Genomic DNA, 13,680 nt, shown 5'->3' on the forward strand with positions numbered 1-13,680 from the left:
CTGATGAGGCCATATCTGGAGCATTGTGTCCAGTTTTGGGCCCCCCACTACAGAAAGGATGTGGACAAATTGGAGAGAGTCCAGCAGAGGGCAACGAAAATTATTAGGGTGCTGAGACACATGACTTACGAGGAGAGGCTGAGGGAACTGGGATTGTTCAGTCTGCAGAAGAGAAGAGTGAGAGGGGTTTGATAGCAGCCTTCAACTACCTGAAGGGGGGTTCCAAAGAGGATGGAGCTTGGCTGTTCTCAGTGGTGGCAGATGACTGAACAAGAAGCAATGGTTGCAGTGAGGGAGGTCTAGGTTGGATATTAGGAAACACTATTTCACTACGAAGATGATGAAGCACTGGAATGGGTTACCTAGGGAAGTGGTGCAATCGCCATCCGTAGAGGTTTTTAAGGCCTAGCTTGACACAGCATTGGCTGGGATGATTTAGTTGGTGTTTGGACTAAATCACCTTCTGAAATCTCTTCCAACCCTTAAAAAAAAAAAAAAAGTCTTCACCCATTCCATGATGGTGTGCGGTTCTTGAAAGGTCTGGAGCACCTCTACCCTCATGTCTGGGACCTTGCCCCCCTCGGGATGTGACTCTTCTGCTGTCAAGGCTCATGGGTCCCAGCTTTGAACCCTTTGCTTCTTGCTCCCTCCTGCTTCTCTCCTGGAAGATCTCCTTCTTGGTTGCTATAACTTTGGCTCATAGGGTGTCCAACATCAGGGCACTCACATCAGAGCCGCCTTATACGGTCTTCTATAAGGACAAGATCCAGCTGCATCTGCACCTGGCTTTTCTGCCCAAGCTCATCTTCCAGTTTCATACTGGTCAAGACATATATTTACTGGTCTTTTGTCCAAAGCCTCATGGAATGGATGAGGAATGCAGGCTGCATATCCTGGACGTCAGACGGGCGCTGGCCTTGTACATGGATAGAATGAAGATGTTCTGAACGTCAATGCAGTTGTTCATTTCTGTCGCAGAGGAAGGGTTGCCCAGTGTCTGCCCGGAGAATCTCATCTTGGATCACGGCCTGCATCCATTACTCTTATGAACTGGTGAAGATGCCCCTGCCGACTAGCATGATGGGTCATTCCACTAGGGCGCAGGAATCATCAGCAGCCTTCCTGGCGCATGTGCCGATCCAAGAAATCTGTCTGGCTACAACCTGGTGAGATAATGCCATGTTTATTGGGGTTAGTTTCCAAGCAAGTATATTCCAAAGCCCTTCACACCAGTTGGGCTTATCTCTATACTCCGATAGAGTCTGTTCCCCAGTGTTCCGTTCCCAACTCTGACACCGCAGAGCTTTTACCCTGCAGCCCTCTTCCCAGCTCTGATGCCGCAGAGCCTTGCCTGTGTCCCAGTTCTCTTAACAAACATGATTCCAATTTCCCTTACCCCTCCTGTTTGACCCCAGTTTATATAGTAATATTCTCAGCTATACCTTAACCCATCATTATACTGAAATTTAACTAACCAATCCTAACATATTGTGACATAATTCCCTAACCAATTATATCCCACTACCCTAATTAACTTACACTTAGCAACATTAATTATACAGCAGACAGAAACAATTAAAGAACCAGACAGATTAACAATAGAAAAGGAGGAGACCATAAAGATAAAACAATATAGAAATGAGGGTTTCACAACCAGAACCATTGATAAGTGATTTCTTGCCAGACATGATGCTATCAAACTAAGTTTTCTTTAACGGTCTTAAGATCTGTTTCTTTATCTGGTGGTGATGGGCACTGTCAGGACGGGATCGTCTTCCTAACAGCCCAATACCCCCTTATTTTAGTGTGACTGGTTTGGGATGTGATGATGTGAGCATACGCTTCCCAGCTTGTGGCTGCCCCTGCTGCTTAGCCAAAGAACAAGGCTTCAGACTCTCCTAGTGAGACAAGGCCCAGACACAGGCAGACTGTGATTTTGATTCTTTGTTTTTATACCCCTGTAACTAGCTAAGTGATAAAAATACACCTAAGTTCTTAAAGTATAGGCTTTACGGACAGGCCTGAATATCTGTATTCTAACAGTGGGTTCTACCCCTTCCCCCATTCTGTGTCTGTCTTGTCTATTTAGATTGTAAATTCTTCAGGGCATGGGCCATCTACTATTCTCTGTTTGTACTTTGCCTACCACAATGGGGACCCAGTGTTAGTTGGTCCTTAGGCACTAAGGTAATTAATATGATTTACATTAATAACTCTCCTGCCACTTTGAGCCAAGGAAGCTGGTCTTGGGATCTTACTGCTTAAAAATGAGCTGGGGTTAAAACCATGGAATATTCTTTGTGACAAGTATCCCACAAATGCCATGGACCTCCTCCCTTGTTTTCTTTGCCTTGAGTAGTGTTTCCAGTTTCCAAACCTGGTGCGATCTTGCAGCTGGAACGAGGGGAAGAGCTGTGGATCCCAGACCTCCAGAGTTCTGAGAAAGAAGTGCTCCCGAGAGCTGCCTGCACAGGTAGGGAATTGGTTACACCAACTCAAAAACTGTCCGTGAATACAGGAAACATTTGGGATGACCTACAAAGACCTTGTGAGCTCTCCAAATTCAGGATTGTTCCCTACAGATGTGGAATCATGAGGCAGATGTCACTCACGGCTTCCCTCGTATTCTGACTGACAACTGGCAGCCGGTCCCTCCCCGATCTCGCTTTCCCCTGAGTGTTCTGGTGAGATGTGGACCCAAAACTGATCCCTTCCTCTCTCCTCTGGGGAAGGTTTTGGGGAAAATCAGCTCCTGATAGGTTTGATTTCTCCCGCATATATTTTGGTTTCTTCATCCTTTTTTCCGTTCTTCTCTCTGAGGTTTCCTTTCTTTCCGGCACAGGTAGTGACCTATGTCTGGATTCTTTCTGTCTCCCATCAGGTGTTGGGATGATGAGTGAGAATGAGGAGGAGAAACCCCAGCAGGAAGATGCTGAGCAAGTAGAACCACATGGGACGTTATCAGGAAGATCCAAAGGGAATGTTTCCAGGAGTTGTGCACTCCCAGAAAAAGCAAAAGCCTGTGAGACTCAGCAGATGCCAGAAGAAAACTTGAGGATCCACTCAGACCTTATTACACATGAGAGAATCAACTTGGAAGAGCCACGCTACACATGCCATGAGTGTGGGAAAAGCTTCAATGGGAGCTCTCACCTTCTCAGACATCAGGGAATCCACAGAGGAGAGAAGCCCTACACGTGTTCTGAGTGCGGGAATAGCTTCAGTCAGAACTATACCCTTATCAGACATTGGAGAACCCACACTGGAGAGAAACCTTACATGTGCTCTGAGTGTGGGAAAAGCTTCAATCAGAGCTCAAACCTTATCAGACATAGGAAAATACACACAGGTGAGAAACCCTATGAATGCTCTGAGTGTGGGAAACACTTCATTCATAGTTCAGCCCTCATCTCACATCAGAAAATCCACACAGGAGAGACACCCTACATATGCTCTGAGTGTGGGAAAAGCTTTAATAATAGCTCTGACCTGATCACACATCGTAGAATCCACACAGGAGAGAAACCCTACTCGTGCGCTGAGTGCGGGAAAAGCTTCAATCAGAGCTCAATCCTTACTAGACATCAGAAAATCCACATGAGAGAGAACTGTAATAAATGCCTTGACTAGGGCTGGCCAAAGATTTTTTCTTTAAAAAAAAAATCACATTTGCTAATTCCCACAGAGTGATCCTTGCACCATCTTCACCGTGGTCACTCAGCTCCCCCAGATGAGTTGCCTGCTTCTGCCTTTTGCAGCTCACCTTCTTTGGAGTCAGTCCTGTGATCTTTACTGTCAACTCCTTTTCTTTTGAGTCGTAGGAGTGTGTGTCCCTCCAGCCAGGAATGTTCATCAGCTCCAGGTGGGAGCGAGAGTTTTGATCCCAACAAGCTACACTGAGGCAAAAACTACCTGTGCCTTACATCCACTAGGACATGGCGCTGGCTACTCAAGTTAGTGATGTTGGTGTAAAAAGACAATTGTAGTTGTAGTGCAGATGCAGCCCAGGTGCAGTGGTTGCATTAGCTTTCTCCTTGACCTGACCTAAACTCCATCACTTTTTCTAGTTTAAACAAACCCTCAGCATCACGGTTATACTGTTCCCGCATTTCAAAGCAATAGTTAGTAATCGGTGACAATGAAATTAAACATGAAGTTAATTAGTGGAATGTAAGAGGCTGATTCTGTGATAACTTCCAGTGTTACAATATGATTCAGGTTTTCTTCAAGTTCTCTCCCTGCCCCCTCCTACTCTATCGAAATGGTGGCTAATCCTGAAATTAAAACCTCACTCCAAAGGAATTAGAACGGGGGAATATGTGAGAGACATAGCATGTACAAGAATAGAGACCCAGTACGGGCTGTAATTATTTCTATTTAAAATTGAATTTATTTTGATAAATTTTAAAATAAATCTTCTGTTAAGAGGAAAATTACTTGAGACAAGTTGTGTAACCTTTTACCCATCCCCTACAGTTCTGATGTGTTTTTGTTTGTTTGTTTGTTTTCTCCTCCGGTGGTTACTTTTTAATAAAAGAATTGTTTTGTTTGAAAGCAATCTTCTTTCCATTAATTGAAAGCAAACAGAGCCCTGCAAAGCAACAGGCAATTTTCTTAAGCCTTCATAGTGCATCATCTGCACCAATCACAATCACCTCCTAGCATTACAAGCACTGCACTGCTGTACATAGCAACAAATATTAGTGGCTTTCAGCTTCAAATTGCTGCCTCAAGGTATCCCTGATCCTTATGGCCCTTCGCTCCGCCCCTTTAACAGCCCTGGTCTCTGGCTTTTCAAATTCAGCCTCCAGGTGCTAAGCCTCAGTGGTCCAGCCCTGAATGAAGCTTTCACCCTTCCCTTCACAAATAAATGGCCAAAAGCACACTTAGCAGTCATTCTGCACATGCTCAGCCCGTTGTTGAACTGCTCCCTGCTATTGTCAAGGTGCCCCATGTATGGCTTCATAAGTCACGGCACTAAGGGGTAGGCAGGGTCTCTCGGGGTTACAATGGGCATTTTGACTTCTCCTACAGTGATCTTCTGATCCAGAAAGTAAGTCTCTGCTTCCAGCTTCTTCAACAGGCCAGTGTTCTGAAAGATGCACCTTACCAGACCAGCCTGCATTAATGTCCGTGAAATGCCCACAGTGATCCACACGTGCCCGGAGAACCATAGAGAAGTATCCTTCTGATTAATGTACGCCGTGACTAGGTGGTCTGGTTCCAGAACTGGAATATGTGTGCCATCTATCGCCCATTGCAGTTAGGGAAGCCCATTTGTGCAAAGCCATCCACAATGTCGCACACGTTGCCCAGAGTCACAGTCTTTCTGAGCAGGATGCAATTAATGGCCCTGCACACATGTCCAACGGTTGACTTTCCCACCTCAAACTGATTAGCGACCGATTGGTAGCAGTCTGGAGTAGCCAGCAGCCAGCTTCCACAGTGCAATTGCCACGCACTTCTCCAATAACAGGGCAGCTCTCATTTTCGTGTGCTTGCGCTGCAGGGTTGGGGCGAGCTCATCACAGAGTCCCATGAATGTGTCTTTCCTCATCCGAAAGCTCTGCAGCCACTGCTCATGATCCAAGATGTGTATGACGATTGATCCCACCACTCAGTGGTTGTTTCCCAAGCCCAAAAGCGGCTTTCTACTGTGGTCAGCACCTTCGTGAATAACACAAGCAATCTCGTGTCATAGCTACTATGCATGGCAAGATCAATGTCAAACTTCTCTTGCCTTTGTAGTTTAAGGAATAACTCCACTTCCACTCATGATGTGTTAGTAAGAGCGAGCAGCATATTGATCAACAGTGCAGAATCCATTCCTGCAGCCCAAAGAGGCAGAATGTGCAGTACACAAACCATTGAAAGATGGCGCCAAATGTGAATGGAAGCACAGGGATTGCTGGGATGCGAAGCAATGCATCATGGGGCATTGGGACAGGATCTGGGATGCCCTGTGACCCCCTCCAACTTCCCACAAATCTTAGGGGCAGAAGAGGAAGAGATGCTTAGTGGGATACTGAGTGCACCACTCTGAATACTGCTGCAAGTGCCACAAGTGTGAGCACGCTATTGCGCAGGCAGCTGACAGTGTGAACACACAATGGCAGTTTCCCTTCAGCGCTCTCTGAGCGGCACTGAACTCCCAGTGCTGTAACTCTGCCAGTGTAGACATAGCCTCAGAGAGACTGACTGCCAGGATCCCAGGACTGATCCCCTCTGGGGAATGAAGCACAATGTCGACAGGCTATGCAGCCTTCATTAGTCTCCCTGTACTGGAAAAGGCTGCTAGCCCAAAGTGCTGGACCATCTATGCCATTACCTGGTTCCTAAACTGCAGCTACAGTTCCTACTCCAGGTGAATCTAAAGACCGAGAGGTGCAGAGATCTAACCCCTTATAATCTTAGAAACATTTTGTTCCTTTTTCTATTCTTGTCCCTGTTTCTTTTTATGAACTTGGAGACCTCCCAACCTTTGTATTATACTGGGGTGTAACAGTGTAGCTCAGTGGGGGTGAGTGTGTGAACACCTCTGAAATCTACAAAGGGAAGATGCTAGAAAGAATAATTCCCCAAATCTTAATAGCCTTAAAACTCTGCCCTATGAAATTACTGAATGCATGCACCTCACCCCTCCTGCATCCCCAGCCCAGAACCTGCACCCAGCACCCAAATTCCCTCCCAGAGCCTACACCCCTCACCCCCTCTACACCCCATCACTTGCCCCAGCCCAGAGCCTGCACCCCGACTCCCTCCCAGAGCCTCCACCTGCTCACTACGCACCCCCTGCCATTCCCAAACACCCTCCCAGAGTATGCACCCCCAGCACAGCCCTGCACCCAAACTCCATCCCAGAGCCTATACCCCTCACCCTCTCCTTTACCCCCACCCCCTGTCCCAGCCCAGATCCTGCACCCAGTACCAAAACTCCATTGCAGAGCCTGCACCCCAGACCCCCTTCCCCCACCCAAACTCCCTCCCAGAACCATCCCTCGCACCCCTTCTGCACCCAAACTCCCTTCCAGTGCCTGCACCCCTCCTGCACCCCAATCCCCTGTTCCAGCCCAGGGTGTGCACCCCAGACCTCCTCCCCCCACCCAAAGTCCCTCCCAGAGTCTTAGGTGGGGGGTGGAGTTGGGGGTGGGGGAGGCTCTGGGCATTCTGGGCACCACCAAAATTTCTACAAACCTGCCACCCCCATTGTCTACTGCACTCCTTGGTTCCCTCCAGCTGCTCCGTCTCTAGAGACTTTTTTCTATCCCATCTCTTCTCTTCTGTGCTCTCTCTTTCCCTGCTCCCCTTTGTTTTCTATGGGACCTGGCCCCATAGTTTTATGTTGTGCAATATCATGTTTATCTTTCCAAATCAGCTGGGGCCTGGAGAATATTTCCAGGTGGTTGTCCCCTATGTAGATTGCAGTGATCTCTGGTGTGTCCTCTCAGGGAACCAGTTGAAAAAAAAGAGCCAGGAGCTGGTCCCAGTGCATCCGCCAGCTGCTGTGCAGACAGAAAATTGCCTCCAGCCCAAGGCCCAGCTGCAAACCCCTTGCTGAATTACAGGGTGTCTTGGAAGCCCACTGCACAATGCTGTGCCAACAAATTCATATCACCAGCCATAGGTATACTTCCATATAAACTAAGTAAGAGAAATGGGGAAGGAAGCAAACAGAGTTAAAATCTGTGATGTGTATGGCCCACCACATGCATTGGCCTCCCCTCAGGCAGGGAATTTATAATCCTTTCTGCCAGTTGGTGTTAGCAGCAACAAGGGCTGGGTTCAATGTCTAGGGGAGGAGAGTTCCCATGAGAGGAAGCAGCTGAAGGGAAGCAATGAGTGCAGAGTGCAAACCCACCAGCTTAGGGTCTCACAGGAGTCCTGAAATGACAGTGGCTGCAGGTCCCATGGTGTAATGATTAGCCCTCAGGACTCTAAATCCTCCAATCTGAGTTCAAATCCCTGTAGGGCCTCCTGATGCTTTGTTGGTTTGCTGTAAAGCTATGGAGCTCAATGTGCTTGATTTCTTTGTTCCTAGGTGTACCAGAGTGAGTTTCTTTCCTTCCTATTATCTTTATATATTATTATTATAAGAAGATATTGAGCCCAGTCTCCTGCCATCACAGCAGGACCAAGTACTGTCCCTGACAGATTTTTTCCTCCCAGGTCCCTAAATGGATCTCTTAAAGGCTGAGCTCACAACCCTGGGTTTAGCAGACCAATGCTTAAACCACTGAGCTATCCCTCCCCCACTGAGCTGGGGTTAAAACCATGGACTTTTCTTTGTGACAAGTATCCCACAAATTCCACTGACCTCCCTTGTTTTCTTTCCCTGGAGTAGGGTTTCCAATTTCCAAACCTGACGTGATCTCGCAGCTTCCCTTCCCTTCCCTCCCTTCCTGCTGGGTCACTGATGCCCACTAGAGCTAGGGCTTTGGTCTGGCTGGTTCAACAGGCTGGCTGCAATAGGTTGGGGCCCTAGAATTTAACAGTCTGGCAAGAGATTCCTGTGGGTTGACCTGATGGTTGTGTTTCTTGCTGCTTCACCTGATGCCCACAAGTTTGGTCCTTGTACCTGCAGCTGCCACGCTCTTCCTCTTGCCCACATGGCACTTAAGGGGAGCAGTACCAGGGCCAGGCTTAATAGTCAGGGAAAGGCAGGAGGGAGAGAGTCCCAGGCTGGAGCCCAGCACACCTTTCCTCCTCTGGGCCCTAGAGCTGAGGCAGCTGTTGCTGACAGCTCTAAGGAAAGGCTTAAATGCCACAGAGCAACCGAGGGCAGGGCAAGAGGAGGGGAGGACCATGCCCATGCCTGAATTCAGAGAGTAATTGATATCCACTGTACATTACACATTGATAACAGTGAGCAGATACTATGTTGCTGAATATGATAAATTTGATAGAGTATTAAAGAGCACATCTTTATATAAATGATACCCAGAAATTGATGATATCAATATCAACTGTCAATTTCCCTGTATAAGTAGACATCCATAGAAATATCAGTATTTGGCCTTACAGGAACTATGAGGCTTCCCTCTACTGCAAATAAAGGAGAAACGTTGTCGTGTTTTACATAAATTTTCACCTTACAGATAACCTACATGTTTCTCACTGTCCTGAGTTCCACGGGACATGCGGAAGCTCTAGGAGACGGCTTCCCTGAGGATCATGTATTACATGGATCCAAAGTCTGGGGGAAGCCAGACCCAACCTACAGCCAGGAATACCAATTCTTCTTCAAGTAATTGTTCATGTCCATTCCAAGCAGGTGTGTGCGTGCCACATGCATGCCATCCGGAAGATTTTTTACCATAGCAGCGTCCGTAGGGTCAGCTTCGGCGCCCCCTGAAGTGGTGCCTTCATGGCACCGTATATAGGGGCCCGCCAACCCTCTGCCCTCTCAGTTCCTTCTTACCGCTGGTGACGGCTAGCTGGAATTTCACTTGCTCTTCAGCAATCTTGGCAGTGTCCCGTTTTCTTCCTTGTAAATAGTTTAGTTAGTTAGCACAGATAGATAGTTGTTGGGGGGTTTTCCCCAACGTACTCGTCGCCCTGCTGGGGCATGCCTGGGTCCCCAGGGTTTAAACTCTGCAAGGACTGAGGGAAGTTCATGCCGAAGAGTGACCCGCACTCTTCCTGCTTACGGTGCCTCGGAGAGAGCCACCAAAGAGACAGGTGCACTATCTGCAGGACATTTCGCCCAGGACTCTCAAAGACAGAGAGCAGAGGCTCAAAGTATTACTAATGGAAGCGGCCCTGCAGCCACATTCGGACCCTGGGCCGGCCGACCCGGTGCCCAGCACTTCATCCTCGGTGCGCAGCGCCCCGGCACCAGTAATATTTCATGTGGCCAAAACCTCCAAACCCAGCACCGGAGAGAGTCGGCACATAGGAAATCGGCCTCCGGGAGGCACCGTTCACCATCCCCGGTGCTGGTTAAAAAGAAGAGGCCAGTGAGGGGATGATCACCCCACCAGGAACCTAAAAGGCCTGCGCCCTCCACGTGTGCTGCGGGACACGCCGTGCCGCTGACTCATCCTGCTACTCCGTTGACTTCTGCCCCGGAGAGGGTACGGTCGAGTCCGGACAGGCCGACGTCCCCGGACCTCGTTGAGGAAGTGTGCTTCCCATCGACGCCGGAGGCGTTCGAGGCAGCCTCTGACCTACTAAGCCTCCTGGTGCTGGCGTCGCCGCGCCGGTGGAAAGAGCCTCCGACCATGGCCCGACCCCCTATAGAATCACGTGGCAAGCCGGCTATGTTATCGCCACGATCCCCGCACTGCGTCACCCCAGCAGCACCGGAGCAGAGAGAACATTCTCCAGCCCAGCGGCACCGCTCCCCAGCGACAGTGGGTACTGCTTCCCCTAGGTCCTCCTATTTGGAGACCTCAGACTCGGAGGCGGAGTCGTACCTGTGGTGGAAAAATGACCACGCATTGTGTTTGGTGCAGACCAGCCTGAGGCCACTTTATTGCAAGCCTGCATGCAGGAGTGACAGCAAGAAAAACTGCCACACCAAGCACAGCACACTGAATGCATATATAGCTTAAAACCACAAACGGTTACATGTAATACATCAAAACAAGTTTCCGTATAAGGGAGAATAGCAAAATAAACTTTTCCTGTTATTCACAGGTGTACTTCTAGCAAGCTTTCCTGTTATTCACAGGTGTTCCTTTTGCAGTTTAACAGCCTTTCTAACACTACTGATGTGGTTACATATTTCTAGCTAAGGCAGTTGCTTAAACTGTTGCTTAAAATTTCCACTGTTCAAAATTTTCCACTCCCCATGGCCACCTTTGGCTTATGGCCATTTATTCAGCTATTTAGGCCAAAGCTTAGGCCTGGTCAATTTTTCCTCTACATACCAGTTCCAAAAGAACAGGAGTACTTGTGGCACCTTAGATGCATCCGAAGAAGTGGGCTGTAGTCCACGAAAGCTTATGCTCTAATAAATTTATTAGTCTCTAAGGTGCCACAAGTACTCCTGTTCTTTTTGCGGATACAGACTAACACGGCTGCTACTCTGATACCACTTCAGAAGATCGAGGAGCAGGCAGTCGACCTTGCGGGCGAGCCTCCAGCCTTATCCGCCGCAGTGGCAACAGCAGTGGCAACCGCCCCCCCCCAGTGGCTGTTCTAGACTCCCTGGGCCTACCATCAGTCTGTGGGACAGGTGTACGGCCCCCGCTCAAGTTCCGCATCGGTCTCATCGACGGCGGTGGCTCCAGCTCAAATGCCTCCACCACCGGCACCGCAGTCTGACAGGAGTGTGCCACAAGAGAACCCAGCACCACCTAGTCACACACCGGCACTGGCAGGGACCATGGTTCCAATGCCCCAGGCACCTCCCAGCACGCATCATCGTTCAGTGTCGACCCCAGTACCGGCCACGGTGTGGCATCCTGCACCCACACTGGCCACACAACCAGAGTACCATGTGCCGCAGGCCCCCACAGGGGCAGAGGGTATAGAGGAAGGCCCTTTGCAGGTGATCTCCTCCTCTTCCTCTCTGGATGAGGTGGTCATGGGAACTTCAGCGGCACCGGCCCTAGAGGACAGCAGGATTCTCCAACAGTTACTTACACGTGCAGCCCAGAGCCTCTCGATCCAAGCTGAGGAGATCAAAGTAATAATGATCTGGAGGATGGTGTGGACTGCAGTCTCATCAAGTTTGCAGATGACACTAAACTGGGAGGCGTGGTAGATACGCTGGAGGGTAGGGATCAGATACAGAGGGACCTAGACAAATTAGAGGATTGGGCCAAAAAAAACCTGATGAGGTTTAACAAGGACAAGTGCAGAGTCTTGCACTTAGGACGGAAGAATCGTATGCACTGCTACAGACTAGGGACTGAATGGCTAGGTAGCAGTTCTGCAGAAAAGGACCTAGGGGTCACAGTGGACGAGAAGCTGGATATGAGTCATCAGTGTGCTCTTGTTGCCAAGAAGGCTAATGGCATTTTGGGTTGTATAAGTAGGGGCATTGCCAGCAGATCGAGGAACGTGATCGTTCCCCTTTATTCGACATTGGTGAGGCCTCATCTGGAGTACTGTGTCCGGTTTTGGGCCCCACACTACAAGAAGGATGTGGAAATATTGAAAAGAGTCCAGCGAAGGGCAACAAAAATGATTAGGGGTGTGGCGCACATGACTTATGAGGAGAGGCTGAGGGAACTGGGATTGTTTAGTCTCCAGAAGAGAAGAATGAGGGGGGATTTGATAGCTGCTTTCAACTACCTGACGGGGGGTTCCAAAGAGGATGGAGCTCGGGTGTTCTCAGTGGTGGCAGATGACAGAATAAGGAGCAATGGTCTCAAGTTGCAGTGCGGGAGGTCTAGGTTGGATATTAGGAAACACTATTTCACTAGGAGGGTGGTGAAGCACTGGAATGGTTTACCTAGGGAGGGGGTGGAATCTCCTTCCTTGGAGGTTTTTAAGGCCCGGCTTGACAAAGCCCTGGCTGGGATGATTTAGTTGGGAATTGGTCCTGCTTTGAGCAGGGGGTTGGACTAGATGACCTCCTGAGGTCCTTTCCAGCCCTGATATTCTATGATTCTATGATTCTAAGTGGATACAGATCCAGTGGTCGACATCCTGGCCCCGTCGGGCCCGTCCAGGGTAGCCCTACCGCTGATAAAAAGTATTGCGGACACATCCCGCATCTTTTGGTGGATCCCAGCCTCATTAGCCCCCACGGCCAAGAGGACAGAGAGGCAATATTTTGTCCCCTCCAAGGGCCATGAACATCTTTATGCCCACCCTCCCCCGGACTCCCTAGTGGTCGATGCGGCCAACCAAAGGGATCATCAGGGGTTCCAAGGGGCTACACCAAAAAACAGGGGGGCCAAGAAGTTGGACCTGTTCGGGTGAAAGGTGTATTCCACAGGGGGGCTGCAGTTGCGTATAGCCAATCAACAGGCTATAGTGAGCCGGTATGGTCACAACACATGCTCGGCACTGTCTAGGTCCACTGAACTCCTTCCTCAGGAATCGCGAACTGAGTTCTCAGCCCGAGTTGAAGAAGGGAAATTAATTACCCGAGCATCCCTCCAGGCAGCCTTGGATGCGGTGGATGCAGCCTCACGCACATTGGCGACTGGGCTGGTCATGAGGCGGAGAGCCTGGCTTCAGGTCTCAGGCCTTCCACATGAGGTCCAACAGACCATCCAGGACCTCCCCTTCGAAGGGCCCATGCTCTTCTCTGAAAAGACAGATAAGAGGCTGCATAGCCTAAAGGACTCAAGGGCTACCCTTCGATCGCTGGGCTTACACACCCAATGTAGGCAGTTCAGGCCGCCTCAGGCCCCGCGACCGTACCAGCCTCAGAACTGCACGGACACATTGTGCAGGTGGGCCAGGACCAGCAGAAGGAGGCAGCAACAACAGCCCTCCAGCCCATCATCTGCCCAACCAAGGCCACCACTGGGGCCTACGCCCCCATTTTGATGGGATGGTCGAGGCCGACCTACTGGTCACAACTCTGGATCCGTCCAACCCTACCTTTTTGTCACGTCTGTCCCCCTTCTATCACGCTTGGGCCTGAATCACATCGGACACTTGGGTACTCTGCATGATAGAGAGGGGATATTCTATCCAGTTCTCCTCCCTCCCGCCCCTCCAGCCCCCCTCCCCGTCCCTCTTCAGGGACCCCTCTCATGAGCAACTTCTAATTCA

General features: G+C 49.6%; 1 protein-coding gene across 3 annotated transcripts; it reads left to right on the forward strand.

Annotated features, from left to right (window-relative positions):
* Positions 1–435: 435 nt before the first annotated feature.
* On the forward strand, positions 436–4,533 carry LOC117870052 (gastrula zinc finger protein XlCGF49.1-like). 3 transcript variants are annotated; one of them, XM_034757259.1, is made up of 3 exons: positions 436–1,166; positions 2,360–2,473; positions 2,843–4,533. In XM_034757259.1, the coding sequence occupies exons 1-3, from the start codon at positions 1,130–1,132 to the stop codon at positions 3,628–3,630; spliced, it is 939 nt and encodes a 312-aa protein (XP_034613150.1). In that variant the 5' UTR covers positions 436–1,129; the 3' UTR covers positions 3,631–4,533. The 3 variants fall into 3 exon arrangements, with proteins under 3 accessions (XP_034613150.1, XP_034613151.1, XP_034613152.1); XM_034757260.1 differs by having other exon boundaries at positions 2,882–4,533; XM_034757261.1 differs by lacking the exons at positions 436–1,166; positions 2,360–2,473 and adding an exon at positions 2,493–2,759 and having other exon boundaries at positions 2,882–4,533.
* The last annotated feature ends 9,147 nt before the right edge of the window (positions 4,534–13,680 follow it).

The sequence above is a fragment of the Trachemys scripta genome, chromosome 25 (genome assembly GCF_013100865.1).
Source record: "Trachemys scripta elegans isolate TJP31775 chromosome 25, CAS_Tse_1.0, whole genome shotgun sequence".
Classification (NCBI taxonomy): Eukaryota; Metazoa; Chordata; order Testudines; family Emydidae; genus Trachemys; species Trachemys scripta.